The sequence below is a fragment of the Budorcas taxicolor genome, chromosome 7, assembly GCF_023091745.1.
Source record: "Budorcas taxicolor isolate Tak-1 chromosome 7, Takin1.1, whole genome shotgun sequence".
Classification (NCBI taxonomy): Eukaryota; Metazoa; Chordata; class Mammalia; order Artiodactyla; family Bovidae; genus Budorcas; species Budorcas taxicolor.
This window is the reverse complement of record NC_068916.1, coordinates 56,786,054-56,808,311: the sequence shown is the minus strand read 5'-3', so window position 1 is coordinate 56,808,311 and position 22,258 is coordinate 56,786,054. Positions and strand designations below refer to the sequence as shown.

At 43.3% G+C, this 22,258-nt stretch overlaps 1 protein-coding gene across 1 annotated transcript in view; it reads right to left on the bottom strand.

The window, feature by feature from the left end:
• The window catches only part of SH3RF2 (SH3 domain containing ring finger 2), a 131,143-nt gene that overhangs the window by 64,365 nt on the left and 44,520 nt on the right, over window positions 1-22,258 (bottom strand). The window contains exon 3 of the mRNA XM_052643910.1: window positions 1,061-1,330. Within this exon, the coding sequence (XP_052499870.1) occupies window positions 1,061-1,330 (270 nt within the window). The remainder of the gene's footprint in view (window positions 1-1,060; window positions 1,331-22,258) is intronic.

Sequence of the window (22,258 nt, the reverse complement as noted above, 5' to 3'; positions counted from 1 at the left end):
TACTTGCAAATGGTGAAGAATCAGCCAATAAAAAAGAGAGGTAAAAAAAATCGTAGGGTAACTGATGTCCTTGGAAAATATATCTTGTAAGAGGTTATTTATGTGTAAAGATATAATTATGTTATTGTGTGTGTTTGGAGTGGTTTTTAGAAATGTACTTATTTATCTATGGTTGTGATGGGTCTTTGTTGCTACACACGGAGTTTCTCTAGTTGCAGAGAGTGAGGGTCATTCTTTGTTGTGGTGTGCAGGCTTCTCATTGCGGCGGCTTCTGATGTTGAGGAGCACAGGCTCTAGGCATGCAGGCTTCAGTAGTTGCTGTTTGGAGTGTTTTGAAGGCAATGTCTACAGACAAAATAGTGTTGTAAACAAGCAGTAGTGACCTTGGTCAGCAAGAATATCCTTACAGACACTCAATGAAGAGGTAAGATCCGTAATTCTAGAGAGCATGCTATTAAACTATGTTTACAATTTTCTGTCTAACCATCTGTTTCTCCCACTACTCTGCCCAAGCACAGATGCTGTGACTTGTTCATGCTGTCTCCCCAGTGTCTGAAAAGAACAGGTGGTCACAAGTGACTGCAGAATGAATGAATGAATGAGGGTATGGATACTTAGTTTCATAATTGCAATACAAATGTTTGAGGACCTCCATCAGACTCCTGTTAGATTTCTCTGGTGACTTCACCTCCATATAGTTTGAAGTATACAAACACATAACATATATAGGCACACGCTGTTCACTGATGTTTAGTCACTAAGTTGTGTCCGACTTTTTAAGACCCCATGGACTGTAGCCCACCAGGTTCCTCTGTCCATGGGATTCTCCAGGCAAGAATACTGGAGTGGGTTGCCATTTCCTCCTTCGGGAGATCTTCCTAAGCCAGGGATCAAACCTGTGTCTCCTGCATTGGCAGGTGGATTCTTTACCACTGAGCTACCAGGGAAGCCTGTATAACATGTAATTTTAAAAAATCAACAAATATTAAACAAACAACTTAAGTTCTGCCACAGCCTTTATGTGATCACTGGTGACTTTGGTGGCTTCTCAGATCCTCACCTTGAGGAAGGTCAGGCAGTCCTGGTTCTCACTCCTGTCCTTGTCACGAAGGTCGAAGTTGTAGAGGGCCCGGCACAGTGGGGGTGGCTGGGGCAGCTGCTTGATGACCTCCACGGAGCTGGCTGGGAAGACTCCACTGACTCCATTAATTTCCCCCTGGTACCAGTTCTCATCCAGCTGTCTTCGGAGGAGGATGACATCTCCCTTATTAAACCTCAGGTCACCAGGATTCTGCCCTCGGTAGTTGCATAAGGCCTTCGCTCGAGGCACCTGCAGTGACACAGATCAAGAAAATATGTATGGCTTAGAGGCTGGAGGGACCAAGGGGGTCACATTAGTTACTAAGTACAGAGTACTTTCCATGCACTAAGTGCCATAGGTGGATTACCTTGTTTAACCTTTGAGACAGACAGTATTATCCCCGTTTCTAAGGTGGAGTGACTGAGGCACAGGGGTGTAGTAACTCACTTAAGGTGGCACAGCTGGGAAATGGTGATATGGGGTTGAACTCAGACAATCTGATTTTAGAGACCCTGTTCTTAATCACTATGCAGGGAGCAGGACTTTGAACTTGACTCTGCAACTATGGGAACTTGGGTAAGACTGTGACTCTTGCTAGGAATACTGATTTTGAATTCTGGCTTCACCTCTTTGCTCTTGTGTGACTACAGTCAAGTTATTTCATCTTTCTTAAACCATGTTCACTTATAAGATGAAGTGATAACAATATCTACCTTATTAGAGTTGCTGTGAGGACTAAAGGATATTAATGATGCATTTGTGTATTACTTCATATTGTGCACAGAATGTGCTCAACAGATGACACTTCTTAGAATGATCATCTGTAATGTAGGGCTAATGATATCAGTTCTACCTACTCCTCAGTGTTAATGGGAAGAAAACTGAGGTGAAAACTCCCTGAAAATAGAAAGTGCTATGTGAGAATGATACACCATAATTTGTCTCCAGCCTTGTCTAGAAACTGAAAACCCCCTGTGTGTTTGTGTCTTTAGCAAGCACAACTAAGACAAATTAACAATCAGAAATCAATCATCACTTAAAAATAATCAGCAAAAGAATTGTTATTTGTCAAATCAGTTGTCAGTCTAAACAATTATTTCAGTCAAATGCATTTTTTTTCCTAATTGAAACTGGTTTCTCCACAGAGAAACAGTCTCACTCTGGTCTTGCTTGAAGTCAGTTTGACAAATGGAAAGTTCTAGTACCTTGGGTTTTATAGAAAGCCCTTCAGTGTTACCTCTAATTGTATTGTGTTTTGTGTTTTCCTCAGTCATCGGGTGGAGTAGCCCCTTGGCTGGGGACAGTCTTGCTATTTATGAGGGGGAGGTAAGGAGACATTAATTCAGTTCTTCAAGGACCTTCTGAGTCTTCAATGTTCATTTAGAAATGAACTGCAAACAGCTTAGGGATCGAGATAAGACCCGAACAGCACCGTATTGCTAATGGGATGGCAGACCAGTGCTTTTCTGCTGGTCCCTGGGGAGACAGACAACCACAGGAACACAGCTCATTTGGTGGGTAAATGAGCTGAGATGTATGTACTAGGAGGTTTAACACAGTGTTGTGTATAAACAGAAACAGCTGAATAAATTATGATACACCCATACAATGGAAAACCCTGCAATCATTAAAGTTGATGATGTTGATCTATAATTAACAACATAAGAGTTACTCATACTGTTAAGTATAACAGAAGAGATTAAAAACAGTTATGTATGCTAGGCTTTCTTTATAAATATATATATATATATATATATGTTTACCTGAGGAAAATGCTAGATGGCTATACACTAACATTTGAAAAGTGGTTATTTCTAAATGGTGAGATTTTTGAATATTAAAAAAAAAGTTTAAGTGCTTTGCTGTGTTTTCTAAATTTTCTACAATGAAGTAATTGTGTTGTCTATTAAAATTGGATGGTAAAAAGAAAATGAATGAAGCTGGGGGATGAGAAATGAAAGGTATGGGAGGAATTTAGGAGGAAAATAAGCCAAGCTAAGTAGGATTAACAAACCATGGAACTACCTTTTGGAGAAGCTGTTCCCTTACATGAGAAGTAAGCAGGTGCAAGCAGAATGAGAGCAGAGGATTTCTGGGGAATGATCTAAATATGTTAGACTCCCAGGGTGAGTTATATCAGGGAGTAATAGTTGTCAGTCTCTATGCCTTCTCTCAGTTTTATGTTATAATATAAATCACATTTTTCTGGGTACGTCAGTATTTGGCATACATAGGTCACATTTACCAGCCTCTGCTGAAGCTGAAACTCCAATACTTTGGCCACTTGATTCGAAGAATTGACTCACTGGAAAAGACCCTAATGCTGGGAAAGACTGAAGACAGGAGAAGAAGGGGATGACAGAGGATGAGATGGTTGGATGGCATCACCAACTCAATGGACATGAGTTTGAGCAAGCTCCGGGAGTTGGGGATGGACATGGAAACCTGGCACGCTGCAGTCTATGGGGTCGCAATGAGTCAGACATGACTGAGTGACTGAACTGAACTCAACTGGCAGCTACATCTGGCCGAAAGGATATAAGTACATTTTAGGAAATGTCCTTACTGAGAAGGACTGACTTTCTTTTCCTTCCCTCCATTTTGTTATGGGGAATGTGGACATGATTGCTGGAGCTCTAGCTGCCACTTTGAACAATGAGGATGAAAGTCTCACCTAAAAAGGGGGGGGAAGTAGTCTGCATTGTAGAACTACTAGGCAAGTCCTGGATTACTTTACTTCCCAATTTTTATCTGAAAGCTAAATGAACTTCCATCTTGCCTAATACACTGTCATTTTTGATTCATAAAAGGAAAGGAAAGCAAAGGAAGGAGGAATGAAAAGTTAGGGGGAAAAAGAATTTAAGCCCTTTTGACTTTGCATAATAAGATGATATCAACATCTAATATTTATTCAGTGTTTCTTCCTATGTACCAGATACTGTGCTAAGCACTCCACAATATCTTTTATTTAATTCTCACCACCTGTGATTAGAAAACTGGGGATTAGAGAAGTTAAAAATTTGCCTAAGTTCATGAACTGTTTAGCTGCATTTTTATGACACTTTCCCCTTCGTCCCAGTTTGATGCCTCTGGTCTGAGTTACATTTTATTCTAACTAAAATAGGAGCAATGGAGATTCAATGTAGGTGTTGTAAATGGCCAAGTTGCTTTTTTCCTTTCTTTTCTGGAAGACATTCCTATACAAGTGGCTTATATATTTTAATCACCACGGAGCAAGTATATTAAACTGAAACTGCACAAACTGCTTAAATCTCTTTGAAGAGACATAAACTTTGAAACCCTGAGATAGTACTAATTGTCTGACCATCTCCATCTTATCTCCATATCCCCTCAGTAGAGATAAAGGATTGTGGAAGCAGGTTGCAAATTCTACTTTTAACATGAAAATATTTTTCATCACCTTTTCTCTTCATTCTCCCCTTTTATTCTCAGTTCTACATTCATATTTTTCGGAAACATTGGCTTCTATGTTGTAAAGGTGGTGGAGGTGGGGGTGGGGATGAGGAAGAAGAAAGAGAGAGAATCTGAAGAGGGAAAGGAAATGAACGAACACTTATTGTGGTTCTGACAAGCCATAGAAATTTGTCTTATTGCCCTGCTGCGGGCTTCTCAGGTGGCTCAGTGGTAGAGTCCACCTGCAGTGTAGAAGACATAGGAGATGTGGGTTTGATCCCTGGGTTGGGAAGATCCCCTGGAGAAGGAAATGGCAACCCACTCTAGCTTTCTTGCCTGGAAAATCCCATGGACAGAGGAGATGGCAGGTAACCTACCATCCATGGGGTTGCAACAGAGTCAGACAGGCCTTAGCAACTAAACAACAAGAATAATTGCACTTTCCATGTACTATCTCATTCATATGATCTCAAAGCCTGTGAAACAGTTTTATCTTAATTTTATCAATGAAGAAACAGAAGTTCTGAGCTGTTCAACGTTCAGGCAAAGTCACACAGCCAATGACCAGCAGCCCTGAGACTGACTTCCATTCATTTGACCTCAAAGCCCTGACTTCTGTTTCATCTTCCTGAAATCACCTAGTATGTCATCCATCATAAAATTCATTTGGGGTATTGTTTTATAATCAAAATCTTGCTGCTGGTAGCATTAGCATGATTTGCTTGCTGCTGGTAGCATTAGCATGAATTATTGAACTCCAGAGCCCTCATGTAAAAGTTAAGCACCTGGAGAGACTCAGCTTGTTGATTCTATCTGGTCCTCAAAGGTTCTCTCAAGGGGAAATGACTCCAAGTTCCACATCAGCCATCACCCGGTTTATTGCCGGAAACAGCTTTTACTACCCTGACTGTTTCCTGTCTTGACAGGTGCAAGTGGGAGGGGCGATGAGGATAAAGTGAGTGTGGAGGTTTCAGTCAGGTCATAACCAAATGTTTTTCCTGGTGCTTTTCAAAAACCCAGATAATCCAATGGAAGGCTGAGTGTGTGGCTAACAAGCTATCCTTGTCTGAGATTGAAAAGGCTTAATAAGTCTATGTGCCAGTCTATTAATCTGTCACCTCAGCAGGGTCTGAAAGCCTTGAGGGCCATCTTTTGAGGGAAGATAAAGCACAGGACACTGAAATAAGGAAACAGGGACATGTAGAGATATTCATGGTAAAATTATGTTGTAGTATTTATGTGTGTTACTAGTAAAATGGCAAGCGTCCCTTCTCTGAGGATCCACCTGTTTGGATCCATCTTCTCAGAGGCATGTCATTCACTCTGGCCACACCACATACACATGGGTATGTGGCCCAGGCTGGCCACTAATAAACTGAGCAAGGCCCTGTGGGGGCCTTTCTGGGGACAGAACTAACCCCTATCCAGTGCCATGTTCTCTGCTTTTTGTTTATATGAAAAAAGTTTTAGCCTCCGAAGGCTTCCCTGAGTTTCAGAAAACAATTTAAGATGAGAAAATGCAGAAATAAGGACAGCCAAGTAAGACACAATAAATAGTTTAGCCATAATACAAAGTCAAGGACCTTTCGTTTCTCATCAAGGATGATAGATAATATTCTGAGCCATGTCCTTGAGTTGTTTTATAGATACTAAAATCCCCATCAGGTGAAAAAAGTGATGACCACATACAGGTAGAACCCAGACCAGTCAAAACCAAAAGGTTGATGCTGTTAACTCACTAAATACCACCCAGTTACCTCTCCACCAACCAACCAGAAAAATATCCATGAGCTGATCAGGCATCCTGCAACCCTCTCCTTCAGCTTGCCTTTAAAATCCCTTCCCTGAAATCCTTTGGGGAGTTTGGGTGTTTTGAGCATTAGCCACCCATTCTCCCTGCTTGGTGTTCTGCAATTAATGCTGCACTTTCCTCACCACAACTGATGTCAGTAGATTGGGTTTACCACGTGGGTGAGTGGACCCAAGTTTGGCTCAGTAACAGAATGCCCAAATCCTCCTGGTATAATGCTGGTACAGGGCAGGCATGTGCTCCAAACTGGGTCAGTTAGAATCTTCTTTGATGTGTGATATATAGACACCCAAGAAGAGAGTGTTTCTTTTGGATCATGAGCCTGGAGGTGGTGAGCCTTGGACTACCAGTGATGATATTTCCCAGACACCAGACACACCTTCCTGAATGAAGGTGCAGAAGGCACAAGAACTAGCGATATCATAAGATAAATAGGTATTGATGGATAGAGCCTTGGCAATAAAATGTGAATGTCTACATCCAGCTTTGCCTGAAGGATACACAGTTAAATGAGATGATATTCTCAATGTACTGTTTATTATTGAAATTGCCTGGAATCGTTTTCTGACCCCTGAAACTGAAAAAGTCTTGATTAATACATATTATAACCCTATAGACAGTGAAACTGCAAAACAGGGAAATAATCAAATGGCAGAATTCAAAAACAGCAGCAGGTCTATCTGCCAACAAGCTCTGAGCTTATTTCCAACTGGAAAATGAAGGAGGCAGGTGGATTGATAACAGGGTAAGAGAAAGGCAGCCCAGATTGAATGGAACCATCACAGGAATGCAGACAAGGGAAAAAGCTTTGCTGCAGTGAGCGTTCAGCCTGCTCCTGGGTAACGAGCTGTTTACCATGCATGAGTGGCACTCCCCACTTGTTTAGAAAGAGGCTGGCCTGGTTCTCTACTCCTGGCATTGGGTGGGGCCAAATCCAACACGCTGACCTAGCTGCTTACCTCCCTGCGGTGGTCACAAGGTGGCCCGTCACGGGAGAATGGAGCCAAGAGAAAACATTCTGGCCTTTGGCTCAAGTTATCAGTCACCAGGCTATGAATTCCCTACCGGATAATTTAGGGTTCATGTCTGAAACACCTCTGAAATTCTATCTCTGAGGCCTGGACACAAGCAGGTGTTTAATAAATGCTTGGTGAATGAATGCATTTGTGAATTAATCCAGAAAAATCCAGGAATTGCCATTCTTGGAGGAAAAGAATGCATATTAGATTACTAATTATAACTGATAATAATTATTTGAAAGATCTATTTGCATGAGCTAGAAAATTAAAAAAAAAGGAGAATTAGGTCCTATTTTCCAAATTGCCCTGAATTTTAACCATTTAGTGCTACACATACTCAGAAAGGGTTCCATACTCAAATAGGCTCAGGAATCACTGAGTTGATACAGGCTTGTTTGCTGGCAGGCTTCTCAGAGGCTCCACTCCGCTAGTGTGACTTTGTGTTGCCATCTGAACCACTTTGCAAGATTGGCAGGCCAGGCCTGGGGAATGCTGGGTAAAGTAAACGTTACTTCCCCGGTGACTTCACTCTGCTCGTGAGGCAAAGGGTCAAGCTGACTGGCCTGGGTCCTCACTTCCTAGTTGCTTTCTTGGCCAACTGAGCCATCCTGCCTCCTTCCCTCATGGTGACAATCCTTTTGGAGCAGATAGCGGAGGCAAGGGAGTATATTTTAGAAAGTGCTGGCTGGCCCTTGTGCTCATGTACCTCTGGTGAGGAGGGAGACCCCCACCCTCCCAGCACTCACTCAACAACATCATATCTGGCTGGCCTTGATAAGTCCCAGACCATCTGTTGCTGGGGGCTTGAGATCACCAGAAGGTCTGAATCTGGACATTCCTATCTGAGGCCAGGCTTATGAGACATACTGTGAGAATTTGTTTTTATCGTAGAGAATTTTACTTGTTCAGGGAGTGGTACTAGGGTGCAATGGAACACAGATGTCAAAGTGAAGGAAGATGTTGGTTTGCATTCTGGCTTTGGTAACTGTGGCCAAATCACTTAGCCTTCTTGACTCTTAGTATGGATCATTCATAAATTGGGGCTAATACTAATACTTCTTGTGCAGTAAACTCAGCAAATCTGTGTTAGCCAAACTGCAGATTCCAGTGGAAGATTTGGCCCATTCACCTGAGACATAACCTCTAAGCTCCTAGAAAATCCTGCCTGACGAGAGGAACTGTTTGCTTGGAGCCTTGGGACATAGCAGATAGTCTAAGTGAGCAATGCGATTTATGTTGGGGAGAGGCTGAGTTATGCAGTAAAACCTTGACCTCTGGAGGGGCTAGAGACTAAGGCCAGCTGCATGGGAAGCCAGTCACACCTACCTGACTGACCCCCAGTAAGAACCCTGGACATCGAGTCTTCGGCAAGCTTCCTTGGTTGGCAATACTTCATGTGTGTTGTCATGCACTGTTACAGGGAGAAATGAGTGCTGTCTGTGAAACTCATCTGGGAGAGGATGACTAAAAGCTGTGGCAGGTCTCTCCTGGATTCTATTCTATGTGCTTTTCTTTTTTTTGTTGTTTCTGACTTTAGTCTGTATCCTTTCACTGTAATAAACTGTAACTGCATATAAGGGGGTTCTCTGATGGCTTAGATGGAAAAGAATCTGACGGCAATGCGGGAGACCCACGTTCGATCCCTGAATCGGGAAGATCCCCTGCAGAAGGGAATGGCCACCCACTCCAGTATTCTTGCCTGGGAAATCCCATGGACAGAGGAGCCTGGTGGGGTATGTATAACAGATTTGCTCAGTTCTGTGAGCCTGTCTAGGGAATCACTGAATCCTGGGGATTCTTGGGGATCCTGAACACACTTTCTCATGGGTTTGCTGAGAAGCCTAATGAGATAAGTTATGCAGAATACTTAGTAAAATTCTTAGCAAATAAGTATTAAAATAGAATGCTTAGATATTTTTTGCCCAGTGGAGGAGAGGGGAGTAATCAGTTTGCTGTTATACATTCTGGACTGGCTTTTCCAGCCCTATGTCTCACTCTTTCTTTCAATAAGTATTTAAAAAAAAATATTCATTTGGTTACACCAGCTCTTAGTTGTGGCACATGGAATCTTTCAGTTGTGGCTTGTGAACTCTCAGTTGCAACATGCAAACTCTTAGTTGCAGCATGTGGGATCCAGTTTCCTGACCATGGACTGAACCCGGGCTCCTTGTATTGGGAGCACAGAGTCTTAGCCACTGGGCCACCAGGGAAGTCCCTTAGGTGTTTTTGAGTGCCAACTATGCCAGGTGTTGTCTAGTTGTAGGGGGAAACAAAGATCAAACTTATAAGTAAACAATTATGTATATAACTAGAAGTTGGAGTGTCATAGAGGAAAATAGGGAGGTGAGAGAACCTGAGGAATAAAAGAACCAGTACAAGGAAGGTTCTTATTATTGGTTCTATAGCTAAACATCTCCATTGTAAAGCAATTATCTTCCAACTTAAAAAAGTCTCTTCTGTCCTATGACTTCTGTCATGTATCTCTACCCTCTTTCCCTGAAGTCTTCTGTCTCAGGCCTCTCCTGCTTCTGGGCAGAGAGCTGGGAGGGCATAGACCCACAGACCCACATGTACCTTCTTTCTCTCCAGCCACTGTGAGTCAGTGGACGTGGCATTTCTTCCTTCCGTCTGAATCAAATATCAATAAGGTACCCGGAACATGCCAGCCTTCTTTCCCCTGGTCCCTCCTGCTTTCTTCCTGAGTTATCAGGGGTCCTAAAGCAGGAATTAAATTAAATTCACCCATTCCAGTCCATTTTAGTTCACTGATTCCTAAAATATTGATGTTCACTCTTGCCATCTCCTCTTTGACCACTTCTGATTTACCTTGATTCATGGATCTAACATTCCACGTCCCTATGCAATATAGCTCTTTACAGCATCAGACTTTACTTTCATCACCAGTCACATCCACAACTGGGTATTGTTTTCGCTTTGGCTCCATCTCTTCATTCTTTCTGGAGTTGTTTCTCCACTGATCTCCAGGAACATATTGGGCACCTGCCGACCTGGGGAGTTCATCTTTCAGTGTCATATCTTTTTGCCTTTTTATACTGTTCATGGGGTTCTCAAGGCAACAATACTGAAGTGGTTTGCCATTCCCTTCTCCAGTGGACCATGTTTTGTCAGAATTCTCCACAATGACTCGTCTGTCTTGGGTGGCCCTACACAAATGGCTCATAGTTTCATTGAGTTAGACAGGGCTGTGGTCCATATGGGGGCTTCCCTGATAGCTCAGTTGGTAAAGAATCCACCTGCAATGCAGGAGACCCTGGTTCGGTTCCTGGGTTGGGAAAATCCCGTGCAGGAGGATATGGCAACCCACTCCAGTATTCTTGCCAGAGAATCCCCATGGACAGAGGAGCCTGGCCGGCTACAGTCCATGGGGTTGCAAAGAATCAGATATGACTGAGCAACTAAACACAGCACAGTAAAGCAGAAAAAGGGGGAAGAAAGCAGGAGTTCACAGCAGTGGTCAGAGAGAGAACCACTCACGACCAGCAGCCTCTTTTCAGGGTCACTATTAGCATGCTTTCATTTTTCCTCCCAAACATTTCTCTGAGATTGCTTTGGAGGTGATTTCATCCCCCCAGCATAGGAAGTAATCCCCGACACATTCATAGCCAGCTTGGGGTTGCTTTTGAGATGAGCCAGGTGTCTGGTCCTGAAGCTGTTGGTGGCCTTGTCTTCCTCCAGGAGGGCACAGGGAACCCTGAAGGAAGGGCAGGAGGTGTGTGGGAGCCTGAAGGACAAAGGGAGGAGCCACCTCACCCATTCTGGGGGGCCATTCTGCCCTCATTCATTTTTCCCATTCCCCGAGAGAGCTTTTCCTAAAGGTGTGGTGCTTAGTTTATGAGTGTCTTTCCATATGGTTTGAGAAACTGAGCCCAAGCCACCACACAGAGGGAGGAAAGATGAGTCAAATGACCCTCCCACAATCACTGCCACTTCTCCCCTTGGGGGGAAAGCTCTGCTCCCATGTACACTGGCTTTCTCCCCCAAGTTCTTTCTATCTTTTTACCTCCGCGTGGAGGTTTCTGGAGTGGAAGGAGGAATGACGCACTTAAACAGCACGGTGTTTCTGATCATGGAGCCATCGGGTCTGAGCACTGGAGGTAGCGCAAGATGAGACACACAACTTACAGACTTGGTTCTCAAAGCACTGAACCTCTCTGGGCCTCAGTTTCCTTAACTGCAAAGCGAAGAAGGTGAATTTTATCTTTCCTTCCAATGCTCATGATAATGGGAAATTAGGTGGATGATTAAAGCCCCAGGAGGATCTCTATTTTTTAATTTTTAATAAAAAAGGATCTCCTTTTTAATTAAACTTTTAATTTTGTATTGGAGTATGGCTGATTAACAATGTTGTGATAGTTTCAGGTGGACAGCAAAGGGACTCAGCCATACATATATACATATCCATTATCCCCCAAACTCCCTCCCATTTGAGCTGTCACATGACATTGAGCAGAGTTCCCTGTTAGGGGAACTATTTTAGAATATACCAGAATATTCCAGAAATAGGGCAATGGATGAGACAAAACCAAATTGGCAAAATGTTGCTAGCCATTGAGGAGTCCTGGGTAGAGGCGCTTTGTCCCACCACTCTCTCTGCTCTCTCTCCTCCGGAGAATGGGTGCTGAGCAAAGGTGCCACACAGGACAGGATGTGATGAGCAATGAAGGGATGTGAGCGCCCCAGACCCTCAGGGAGAGTGACTTTGGCAAGCAGAGCTGAAGTGGCTGGGCTTGTCTTCTGCTGTTCAAAAGTTACACCTGGGTTTCAAATGCTTTACTTAGTCTCCCTGCTTTCAGCCTCAGGTGTTTTTGTGTATGTGTGCCCACTCAGACTTACTGGCATCTTAATCTGGTGATAACCCAAAGAAAAAGTCTGTATGGCCTTTGCTGAAAATAGAAAGCCCTGGAAGTTAGCAATCTCCTCTCTCAGTTCAGCTGTCCCTGAGACAAGACTGTCACCACCAGGACCTTCTGCACCTCTGCAGTCATGTCTGCCTCTTTGAAATAAATATTCACAGCATCCCTCTCCTTTTCATCAAATGGAGCAGATGTGACCTTAGAGGAGAGTACCCTGCTTGCCTACAGAGCTGGACCTGATGTTAGGAGTGAGTGACTGGACATCAGAGAAATACTAAAGACCCACAAGTCGTCTGTCACACTCGGCCCTGGATCATTGGAGTGGGAAGCTTGAATTTAGGGAAATCCTCTGAAAGTCCCTGAGAAATAGAAACTGCTTCTGAGGGCTAAGCCATAGAAGTAGTCCAGCAGTTATTTGCAGTCATGTTCCCAGTAAGATAAAGCCTGTAGTCTTCCTAGGAATATGAGATGTTGCAGAATACATGGATGGTTGTTTTTTTTCCATAAGGTCTTATCAAATAGATGCCAATATCTTTGGCATGGAGTCTCTGTCTTCTGCATCTCGGTCTTTGGGAAGCCTTTGCTGTCTCATCCCACAAGGCTGAGTTGAGCCTCCTTTCCTGTGAGCCACTGCACCCTACACTTCCCCTGGCACAACACTCATCACCTTGTATCATAACTGCTGGTTTACTTGTCTGCTTGTCCACCAGATTTGAACTCTGCCTCAGCACGGTCTACAATTTGTCCATCTTTGTACTACTCTTGGCCTTCCCAGGTGTCACTAGAGGTGAAGAACCCCCCTGCCAATGCGGTAGATGTGAACGATGCAGGTTTGATCCCTGGGTTGGAAGGTCCCCTGGAGGAAGGCATGACGGCCCACTCCAGTATTCTTGCCTAGAGAATTTCATGAATGGAAGAGCCTGGTGGGCTACTGTCCACAGAGTCACAGAGTCAGACATGACTGAAGCAACATGGTGTGTGCAAAGCAGCCACACCTGACAAAGCAATGCCATCAACTTATTATTCAACACAAATGTACTGAAAACCTACAGTATGTTAGGCAGATGCTGTCTCTGCATTTACGGGACTTACATTCTAGAGGCACGTAGTAACTCAATACTTGTATTTGTTGAATGAAAGCATTTGTTGAATGAATGAAAGAATGAATATTAAGCCACACCATTGCCACTTAAATTCAACTTCATCTTTGATATTTTGCTGTTTCTGCTCCTGCCATAAAATTCTAGCAGGCCCAACTAGTTATTTTTCAGGATTGAAAAGTATCCAGGCATGCTAGCCACAGACAAAAACAGTATTTCTCTAGGTCATCCTTAAAAAAAGGCCCCATTACTTGAAATGAGCTTTGAGCTGTGTCTGCATCCCCATTTCGCCAATGTATACCTGCCTTGGAGCCTGCTACTGCTAAAGACTTTTTCTTGCCCACACGTCCTTTTCATCAAGGGTCTAATCTCTGCTGCAGGAAGCCATGATGAGTGACAAAAAATGCCAGCTGGCAGCCCCAGGAAAGGGAGCAGAAGGGAGCAAGGAGGTATCTTTTTCTGCCTATTCAGAACATTGAAGTCCAATTTCTTGCTGGCCACATGAGCCAAAGACAGCGGCTTCCAGCAGCTGTTGATCTGAGAGGCTCCAGTCCCAGCCCTGTGACCCGGGCGTCACTGGCACTCCTCATGCATGTCTGAGAGCAGGTTGGCATGAAAGAGTGGCCCTGCTGTTCTCTTCCCTGAGGGCTGGCTTTGGTGGGCCTGCTTCAGATGGCAGAAAAAAGAGAGACCCACTCTGTGAAGAATCTTTCTTGTTGTGGATGGACATTCCTTGATAATTGCTGCCCCAGGTTTCCTCCTCTTCCTATCCCTTTCCTCCTCATCTTGGTGGTGTGCTGGTTAACAAGCTCTCCAACAAAGAGGAAAAGATGGCTCTGATTTGTAGTGTTTGCCAATTGCCATGATGTAAATACACTACCTGGGCTACCAACCTGGTGTCACTGAACATGGAGTTGGAAGGACAGGAGACATGTGTTATTGCCTTTCATGGGCCCAGAGGAGCTGAGTTAAATGCCATGACATAGCCTGATGCCGTGACATAGCTCTCTAATTCACACTGGCTCCAGGGGTGAAAGACTGTATAGACAAGTACAGTTGTCTTTCTGCAACTGGGACTTTGGGATATGGGTGGTAAAGCACTTCTGCATCTGTTAGGTCATTGGGCTCTAACCATCATGCTGCAGGGGTAGAGTTATGCTTATTTGGTGGAGGAAGAAATCGAGGTGCAGGAAGCTAGGACCTGCCTCAGCTCCCAAAGCTGGGATTTGCTCAGTCCCTGTCTCTCCACTCCTCACCCTGGTCATTCTCCTCCCATACTGACCACTGCGGCCCAACCACGCATCTTCCTGTGCTGCCAATGCCTCGTGCACACTTACTTCTAATGTTCTTCCAGGATGTTCTTTCAGCATCCCACCCTCCTCTTCTCCTGCCCAACTGCTACTTCACTTTCAGGTCTCAGCTTATACAGTGTGTCCCTGAAAGTCCACATCAGGGGCAGGGATCTCTTCCAGGTACTTTAATGACACTCCCTAGTACCACCCCCATCATGGGGTTGTTCAAATGGCTTGTTTATGGATCTGCGTCCTCCAAGACTGTAAACTTGGGGAGGGCAGAAACTTTTTTTAAAGTTTTTGTTTTTTATTGGCATGCCATTGATTAAAAATGCTGTGATAGTTTCAGGTGTACAGCAAAGTGATTCAGTTAGACATGTGTCTTTTCTTTTTCAAATTCTTTTCCCATTTAGGTTGTTACATAGTATCGAGCCTGTCCAGTAGGTGCTTGTTGGTTATCCATTTTAAATATAGCAGTGTGTACACGTCCATCCCACACTGAGGGCAGAAACTTTTATTGAGTTCACCATTGATCCTAGTGCCAAACACAGTCTATGGCCAATAAGTAGTTTTAGAATGAATGAACCCATGAACGACGGTCTCCCAACCGTACACTCACAGCATGCTCTGCTTTCTGTACTATTTCCTATCAGGATCCCCAGAGAATCCCTTTTCTCATAGATTGGTTGAGGTTTTCTCAGGATTCTGGCATGGGGTTTCTTCTAGAATGCCCAGCCAGGCAGACTGCTCATCTCCATAGCAGCCGCTCCCCTCCCCTGCCTCGTGGTGGCCCCCCTCCCTGCCCCGGGCTCTGCCAAGTGTCACTGAAACAAGCTGAGAAACCTGTTTGGTGTGCTCTGAAATGTGCTCATTACACACATGCCAAGACAAAGACACAAGGCAGGAAGAAGATTCCAGACAGAAGCACCTGCCCCTCTGGGAAAGGAGGAATGGTTGGGAGTATTCTGGAACCAGCATGCCCTATAACTGCAAGCCTGAGCCTTCCGTGTTAGCGGTGATTCCCTCAATTTCCTTCTGAGGAGGCAGGGAGGGGTCAGGGCTGCTAGTGCGCTGGGAGCTGCTGACCTTTTAGCGTCACGGAATCTCATACGTAGCTCCATGTCTCATTGCAAACATATGATCATTGTCTGTAGACACAGATGGCTGCCACTTAAAACAGGTGGGGGTGGTCTGGCGCGTGAGTGACTTCTCTTATATTACCAAAGCCTGCCTAGTAATGCAAGCTTTGGGGTGGTCATCTTTATCTCGAGCACAAATGAGGAAAAAATAATCAAACAGTCATAGAGGATATGATGATGTATCTAGAAGCATTCTGTCCAAACGGCTGTCTGTGATGATGGAAACGTGTACTGTCTAATACAGTATCCACCAGCCACACATGATTACTGAGTACTTGCCATATGGCTATTGTTAAGGAGGAACTGGATTTTAGATTTTATTTATTTTTAATTCATATAAATGTAAATAGCTACATGTGGCTAGTGGCTATTATACTGGACAGCACAGCTCTGGATATAACAGTTAAAAAAAATACAGAAAGGGGAATTCCCCGGTGGTCCAGTGGTTAGGACTCTGCGCTTCACTGTGGAGGGAACAATCTTGATGCTGGTTGGCGAACTAGGATCCCACAAGCTGCGTGGTATGGCCAAAAAAAGAAAAAAAAAAAGAGAGAGAGAGAGAGTGAGAAATACAAAGAACTGAAGAACATATTATATGACACAACAAGGATGCAATAAGAAAAATTCAAAAAGTGGGAAACTATATGACAAATGACCGAATTCCTCTAATGAGAGATAAGAGAAAGTGTTGTGTGTGTGTATGAAATAGAGAGAGTAAAGGACATGTAAAACGCAAGTCAATCAAGTGGTAATGTGTGGTCATTGGTGGATCCAGATTCAAACAATACAATCATTGAAAACTTCTGAGACACAAGAAGCTCAACCCAGTGCTCTGTGACAACCTAGAGGGGTGGAATGGGGTGGGAGGTGGGAGAGAGGTTCAAGAGGGAGGGGACACATATACCTATGGCTGATTCATGTTGATATATGACAGAAACCAACAGAATATTGTAACACAATTATCCTTCAATTACAGATAAATAAAAACAAAGTTCTGAGACAATTGGGGAAATCTGAACACTAATTGGATTTTTGATGATACCAAAGAATTTTTAGATGTGATAATGGTATTGAGGCTATGTTTACAAAAAAGAATCCTTATTTTTTAAAGGTACCTATTTAGATGTGCACAGATAGTAGAAGATGATACATGAGTTTTATCTCAATTTAATCTAGTGGGAGGGGAAAGCAGGGTATAAATGAAATAAGACTGGATAATTGTGGAAGCCAAGTGATAGTTACACAGCAGTTCAGAATTATTATTTTGTGGTTTTTGTATTAAGAAACTTTCATAACAAAAACTTTTAGAGGTCTAAACAGCAAAGTGATTCAGTTATACATTTATACATATATATATATAAACATACATGCATATATATTCTTTTTTATATTTTTTCCATGATGGTTTATCAAGGGATATTGAATCTAGTTCTCTGTGCTATAGAGTAGGACCTTGTTGTTTATGCATCCTCCATATAAGAGCTTCCATGTGCTGACCCCATATCCCCACTCCGTTCCTCCCCCAGCCCTCCCCGTTGGCAGCCACAAGCCTGCCCTCTATGTCCCTGAGTCTGTTTCTGTCTCACAGATAGGTTCATTTGTGTCATATTTTAGACTCCACTATAAGTGACATTATATGGTGTTTGTTTTTCTCTTTCTGACTTCACTTACTATGATAATCCCCAGTTGGATCGTGTTGCGGCAAATGGCATCATTTCATTCTTTTTTTATGGCTGAGCAGTATTCCCTTGCGTGTGTGCACCACATCTTCTCTGTTCACCTGCCAGTGGACACTGAGGTTGTTTCCATCTCTTGACTATTGTGAATAGTGCTGCTATGAACACAGGGGTGCATGTATCTTTTTAAATTAGAATCTTGTCTGGATGCCCAGAAATGGGATTGCTGGATCATATGGTAGCTCTATTTTTAGTTTTCTGAGGAACCTCCATACTGTTCTCCATAGTACCAGCTTACAATCCCACCAACAATGTAGGGGTTCCCTTTTCTCCACACTCTCTCTAGCATTTATAGTTGTCAGAATTTTTGATGATGGCCATTCTGACTGGTGTGAGGTGTACCTCATTGTTGTTTTGATTTGCATTTCTCTGATAATGAGCAATATTGTGCACCTTTACATGAGGCACTTTCTTTTCGAATACCTTCTCAATTTCACATTGAGAAGTCAATTTGGATACACTGATCAAAATTTAAACTGGGTGGGTTTTTTTTTTTTAACCCAGAAATCCTAGTTCTAGGAATTTTTCCTTCAGACATATGCAACAATTTATAAAAGATTATGGAGAGGGGAGTAATTTATAAGAGTGAAGAACTGGAAATAGTCTAAATGTCCTTCAGTCATGAAGTGGTTAAATAAATGCTGGCATTTAGCCAGGGAGGAGTGCTAAATAGCTTGAGAGAGGATGCAACAGATTGGTATGGACCACCATCAGAGAGATGTCCATGATATGTTTTTAGGTTAAAAAGAAAAGAAAATTGCAAAAAAAAAAAAAAAGTGTGTACTATGTGTACATATGTGTACTATGATCCAATAGAAAACTACATATTTGCTGCTGTTTAGTCACTAAGTTGTGTCTGAATCTTTTGCAACCCCATGGATGTAGCCCACCAGGCTCCTCTGTCCATGGGATTTCCCAGGCAAGAATATTGGAGTGGGTTGCCATCTCCTCCAGGGGATCTTGGCAACTTGGGAACTGAACTTGCATCTCCTCTGTGGGCAGGTGAATTCTTTGGCCACTGAGCCACAAGGGAAGCCCTCACATGTGTAGGTATATATATTTTATCAGTGTGTAAGCACAGAAAAAGCCTGGGGGAAAACTATACGAAATTGGGGAGGGGAGGAGCTTAAATAAGTACCACGACTAATACACAGCTGGCTTTTCCATTAGACAACCTGGCTGCTCTGGTCTGAATGTTGTGTCCCTTGAATATTTTTATGTTAAAATCCTAGCCCCCAAAGATGATAGAATTAGGATGTGGGGCTTAGCAAGGTGCTTGGATCTTGTAGATGGAGTCTTCATGAACAAGATTAGTGTTTTTGTAAAAACGACTCCACAGAACTCCCTAGCTCTTCTGCCATATGAGGCAGAAGGGAGAAGACATGAACTGTGAACCAGGAAGCGGGCTCTCACCAGAACAAGACCATGCTGGTGCCTTGATTGTAAACTTCCCAGCCTCCAGCACTGTGGGAAAGAAATTTCTGTGCTTTATAAGCTACCTGGTCTGTGGTATTTGCTACAGCAGCCTGAATGCCCTGACACTGGCCCTTCCTCCCAGAAGAAAGTGAATGCAGCGTCTGTTTCTTTGGTTAAGTTCAGTGGTTCAGACTCCGTGTTTCCAATGCAAGGGGGCATGTGTTCAATCCCTGGCCAGGGAACTAAAATCCCACATCTGTGCAGCACAGCCAAAAAAAAAAAAAAGTTTGTTTTTATGGTGATAATAGCTACCAGTTACCGAGTGACATCCTGGGCCTAGCATGGTGCTAAGAAGTCTATATACATGTCTGTCACCTACAGGCTCTGCAGTCAAGCTCAGATTCTCCCACTTGCTAAGTGTGGGACCATGGACACTTCAGCTCTTTCCTCATAAATAAAATAGAAAGGAAAATAGTACCCAACTCATGGTTATGAGAATTCAGTGACATAAGGCATGCTAAGTGCCTGCACATATAAGTATCTCATTATTGTCTTTCTTCAGCATTTCAACAAGTCTACAAGGTAAATACTAAATTCATCCACTTGACAGATGAGAAAACTGAGTCTTAGAGGCAGTGGTGTGCTGGCACCAGCTTGCATGGGTTTATGAGAGCTAATTGTTACATTTTCACGAATTGTTTGAGTTGGTTGACCATCATGAAGGTAGCTTGAAATTAGCTGAGATGGGAGTATTTATACCATGGAAATCAGCAAAAACTGCATTCCCACTGAGCTGTTTGTTAAACATTTACCAGCACCCTATCACTCAGGGCAGTTAAATCACTTGTGTCTAAACCCCATGGCTGGTAAAAGGCAGAGCCTGGATTTGAGCCCTGCTCTACTCAGCTCCAAAGATCTTAATGCTTAGATATGGTTTGTTTGAGTAAATCTCTCCTTACAAGTGAGAATTCTCATGTCCTGGACAAAGCTAGTAGGATCATGCTCTTCAATATCATGTCCCTAGAGACGAGGTTCTCAAATTTTAGAGCACCTGAGATTCGCCTGAAGGGCTTGTTGAAACACAGATTGCTGGTGATCTCAGAATTTCTTATGTATATTGGGGTGGGGTGCAATAATTTGCATCGCTAACCAGTTCCCAGGTGATGCTGATGCTGCTGGTCTGGGGACCACTTGTGGGGAACTACGGTTCTGGCGCAAACTCTAAAGCTTTGTGCTGTGTATCTTGCAATCATCCTAGTGGTTTGACCAACTCTTCTCTGATCAAAAGATGGGAGAACTTCTGTACTGGTTCCAGTTCCTGAGCTTTCTACAGGAGACCATTTTGGCAAGAGGTTTAGCCTCTCAGCAGTCTGAGCAGAAGGAGACAGGAACCAAATCTTGGTGCCTCTCTCTCCGGTTGGCCCCATTTAGCTCTGGCTGGTATCCCAGGAGCCTGAGCTGCTCCCCACACACAGCGGGAGGCCAAAAAAAAAAAAAACAAAAGGAACATTTGAAAGTCTATCTTTAAAGCCTGGCAGAAAGTGAGTTGCCCTATAATTACACCAAGTGAACTAGTTACAACTTCTCTCGTATTGATGTAGGATTATTATGAGATTGCTCACACAGCCCTGTGGAATTCAACTAACGAATTTAGAGATATTTTGTTAAACCACGCTTCTCTTCTAACCACTTTCTGCCTCTTAAATATGATAGAACACAAAACCAGGAAGGCAAATGAAGCAAATCCTGAATTAATGTTCCTCATCAGAACGTGATTGCTGCTTTTAGAACAGCGTAACTTTCCTAACCTAATGTTCTGACTTAAGTATCTCATTTTTTTTTGGTAAATGGGGAAAAAGCAAAAGAGCACTGAGGGACTTTCCTGGCGGAACAGTGGTTAAAACTTTGCCTTCCAATGCAGGGGGTTTGGATTTGATCCCTGGTTGGGGAGCTAAGATTTCACACATGCCTCACTCTAAAAAACCAGAACATTAATAACAGAAGCAATACTGTAACAAATTCAATAAAGACTTTAAAAATGGTCTACATTTAAAAAATCTCGAAAAAAAAAGAGGGCATGGAGATATATCTAAAAAGTCACCTGCGGACATCACTTCAAAGGAATATAGAGGAACTGGGATGTGGATCTGGCTGCCCCAGGTTTGCATAGATTTAATCCATTCTCCCTGCAACAGTCTTCTGTGGAAATTCCAGCCAATTGTGCAGAGAAGGAAATAGGTGTGGCCGATATACTGAGCGGCCACTTTTGCAGTCTTGGGCTTGGGAAACTCTCTTGCCTTAAAATGTACTGCGGGCTTATACTATTTGGATCTGCTTTGAAGTAAGAAATCGGGGGACGTGAATCTAGGAATATGAGTTCTTTAATTTTTAAATTTTATATTGGAGTATAGTTGCTTGACAATGTTGTGTTAATCTCAGGTGTACAGCAAGGTGACCTAGCCATACATAAACATATCTCTGTCCTTTTTCAGGGGAATAAGAATTCTTGCCAGCAGTTAGGATTCCAATTTCTTGGTAGGCACTAAATCTTATTAATCTTTGTAGCTCCATATTCCTGAGTACATAGAGTTCAATACACTCAGCAAATGCTTATGAATGACAGAATGCTATTGTGGAAAGAACAGGGGCTTTAGAGTCAGAGCGACTTGCATTCAAATCCCAGCTCCATCTCTGACTCTCTGTGTCACTTGAAGCAAGTCATTTAGCCTCTTTGACACTTGGCTTCCTCATCTGTAAAATGGGTGTCAAGCAGTCCACGAGATTTACAGAGTGTTTTTGTGCGTGCTGATACATTTTTGGACACTGGGGCTACGTCAGTAAAGCAGTCAGAATTTCTGTCCTCAAGATGTATTAGAACTCCTGTCTCAACCTGCCTCTCACAAAGCCCACATATGAGACAAGGGTCCGAGTTTCTGGTTTCAAATCCTGCCTCAACTCCACTACCTAGCTGTGACATCTCAGCAAGTGAGTGGTAATAGGACTAGCCACGTGGAGATGCTGTCAAGACCCCTGCACCACATATCCACGTGTAGCCTGTGTGTATATTTGGGCAGGTAAGTTACACTTAGAGGCCTGCCCTCCTGCCAAGCAGCTGATACAGTCAAATGTCAAGGGTGGATAAGCAGAGGTTGGATTCAGCCCACGATACCTCTTTGGCTCGGTTCCATGTGCAAATACACATAAAGCTCCTACAAGAAATTCCCTGGTGGTCCGGGAGATAGGACTCCACACTTTCACTGCTGAGGGCCTGGCTTGCGTTCAATATCTGGTTGGGGAACTAAGACTCCATAAGCTGCAAGGTGCGGCCAAAAAAAAATCTCCTAGAATGGCACCTGGCTATCTTTAATCAATAAATG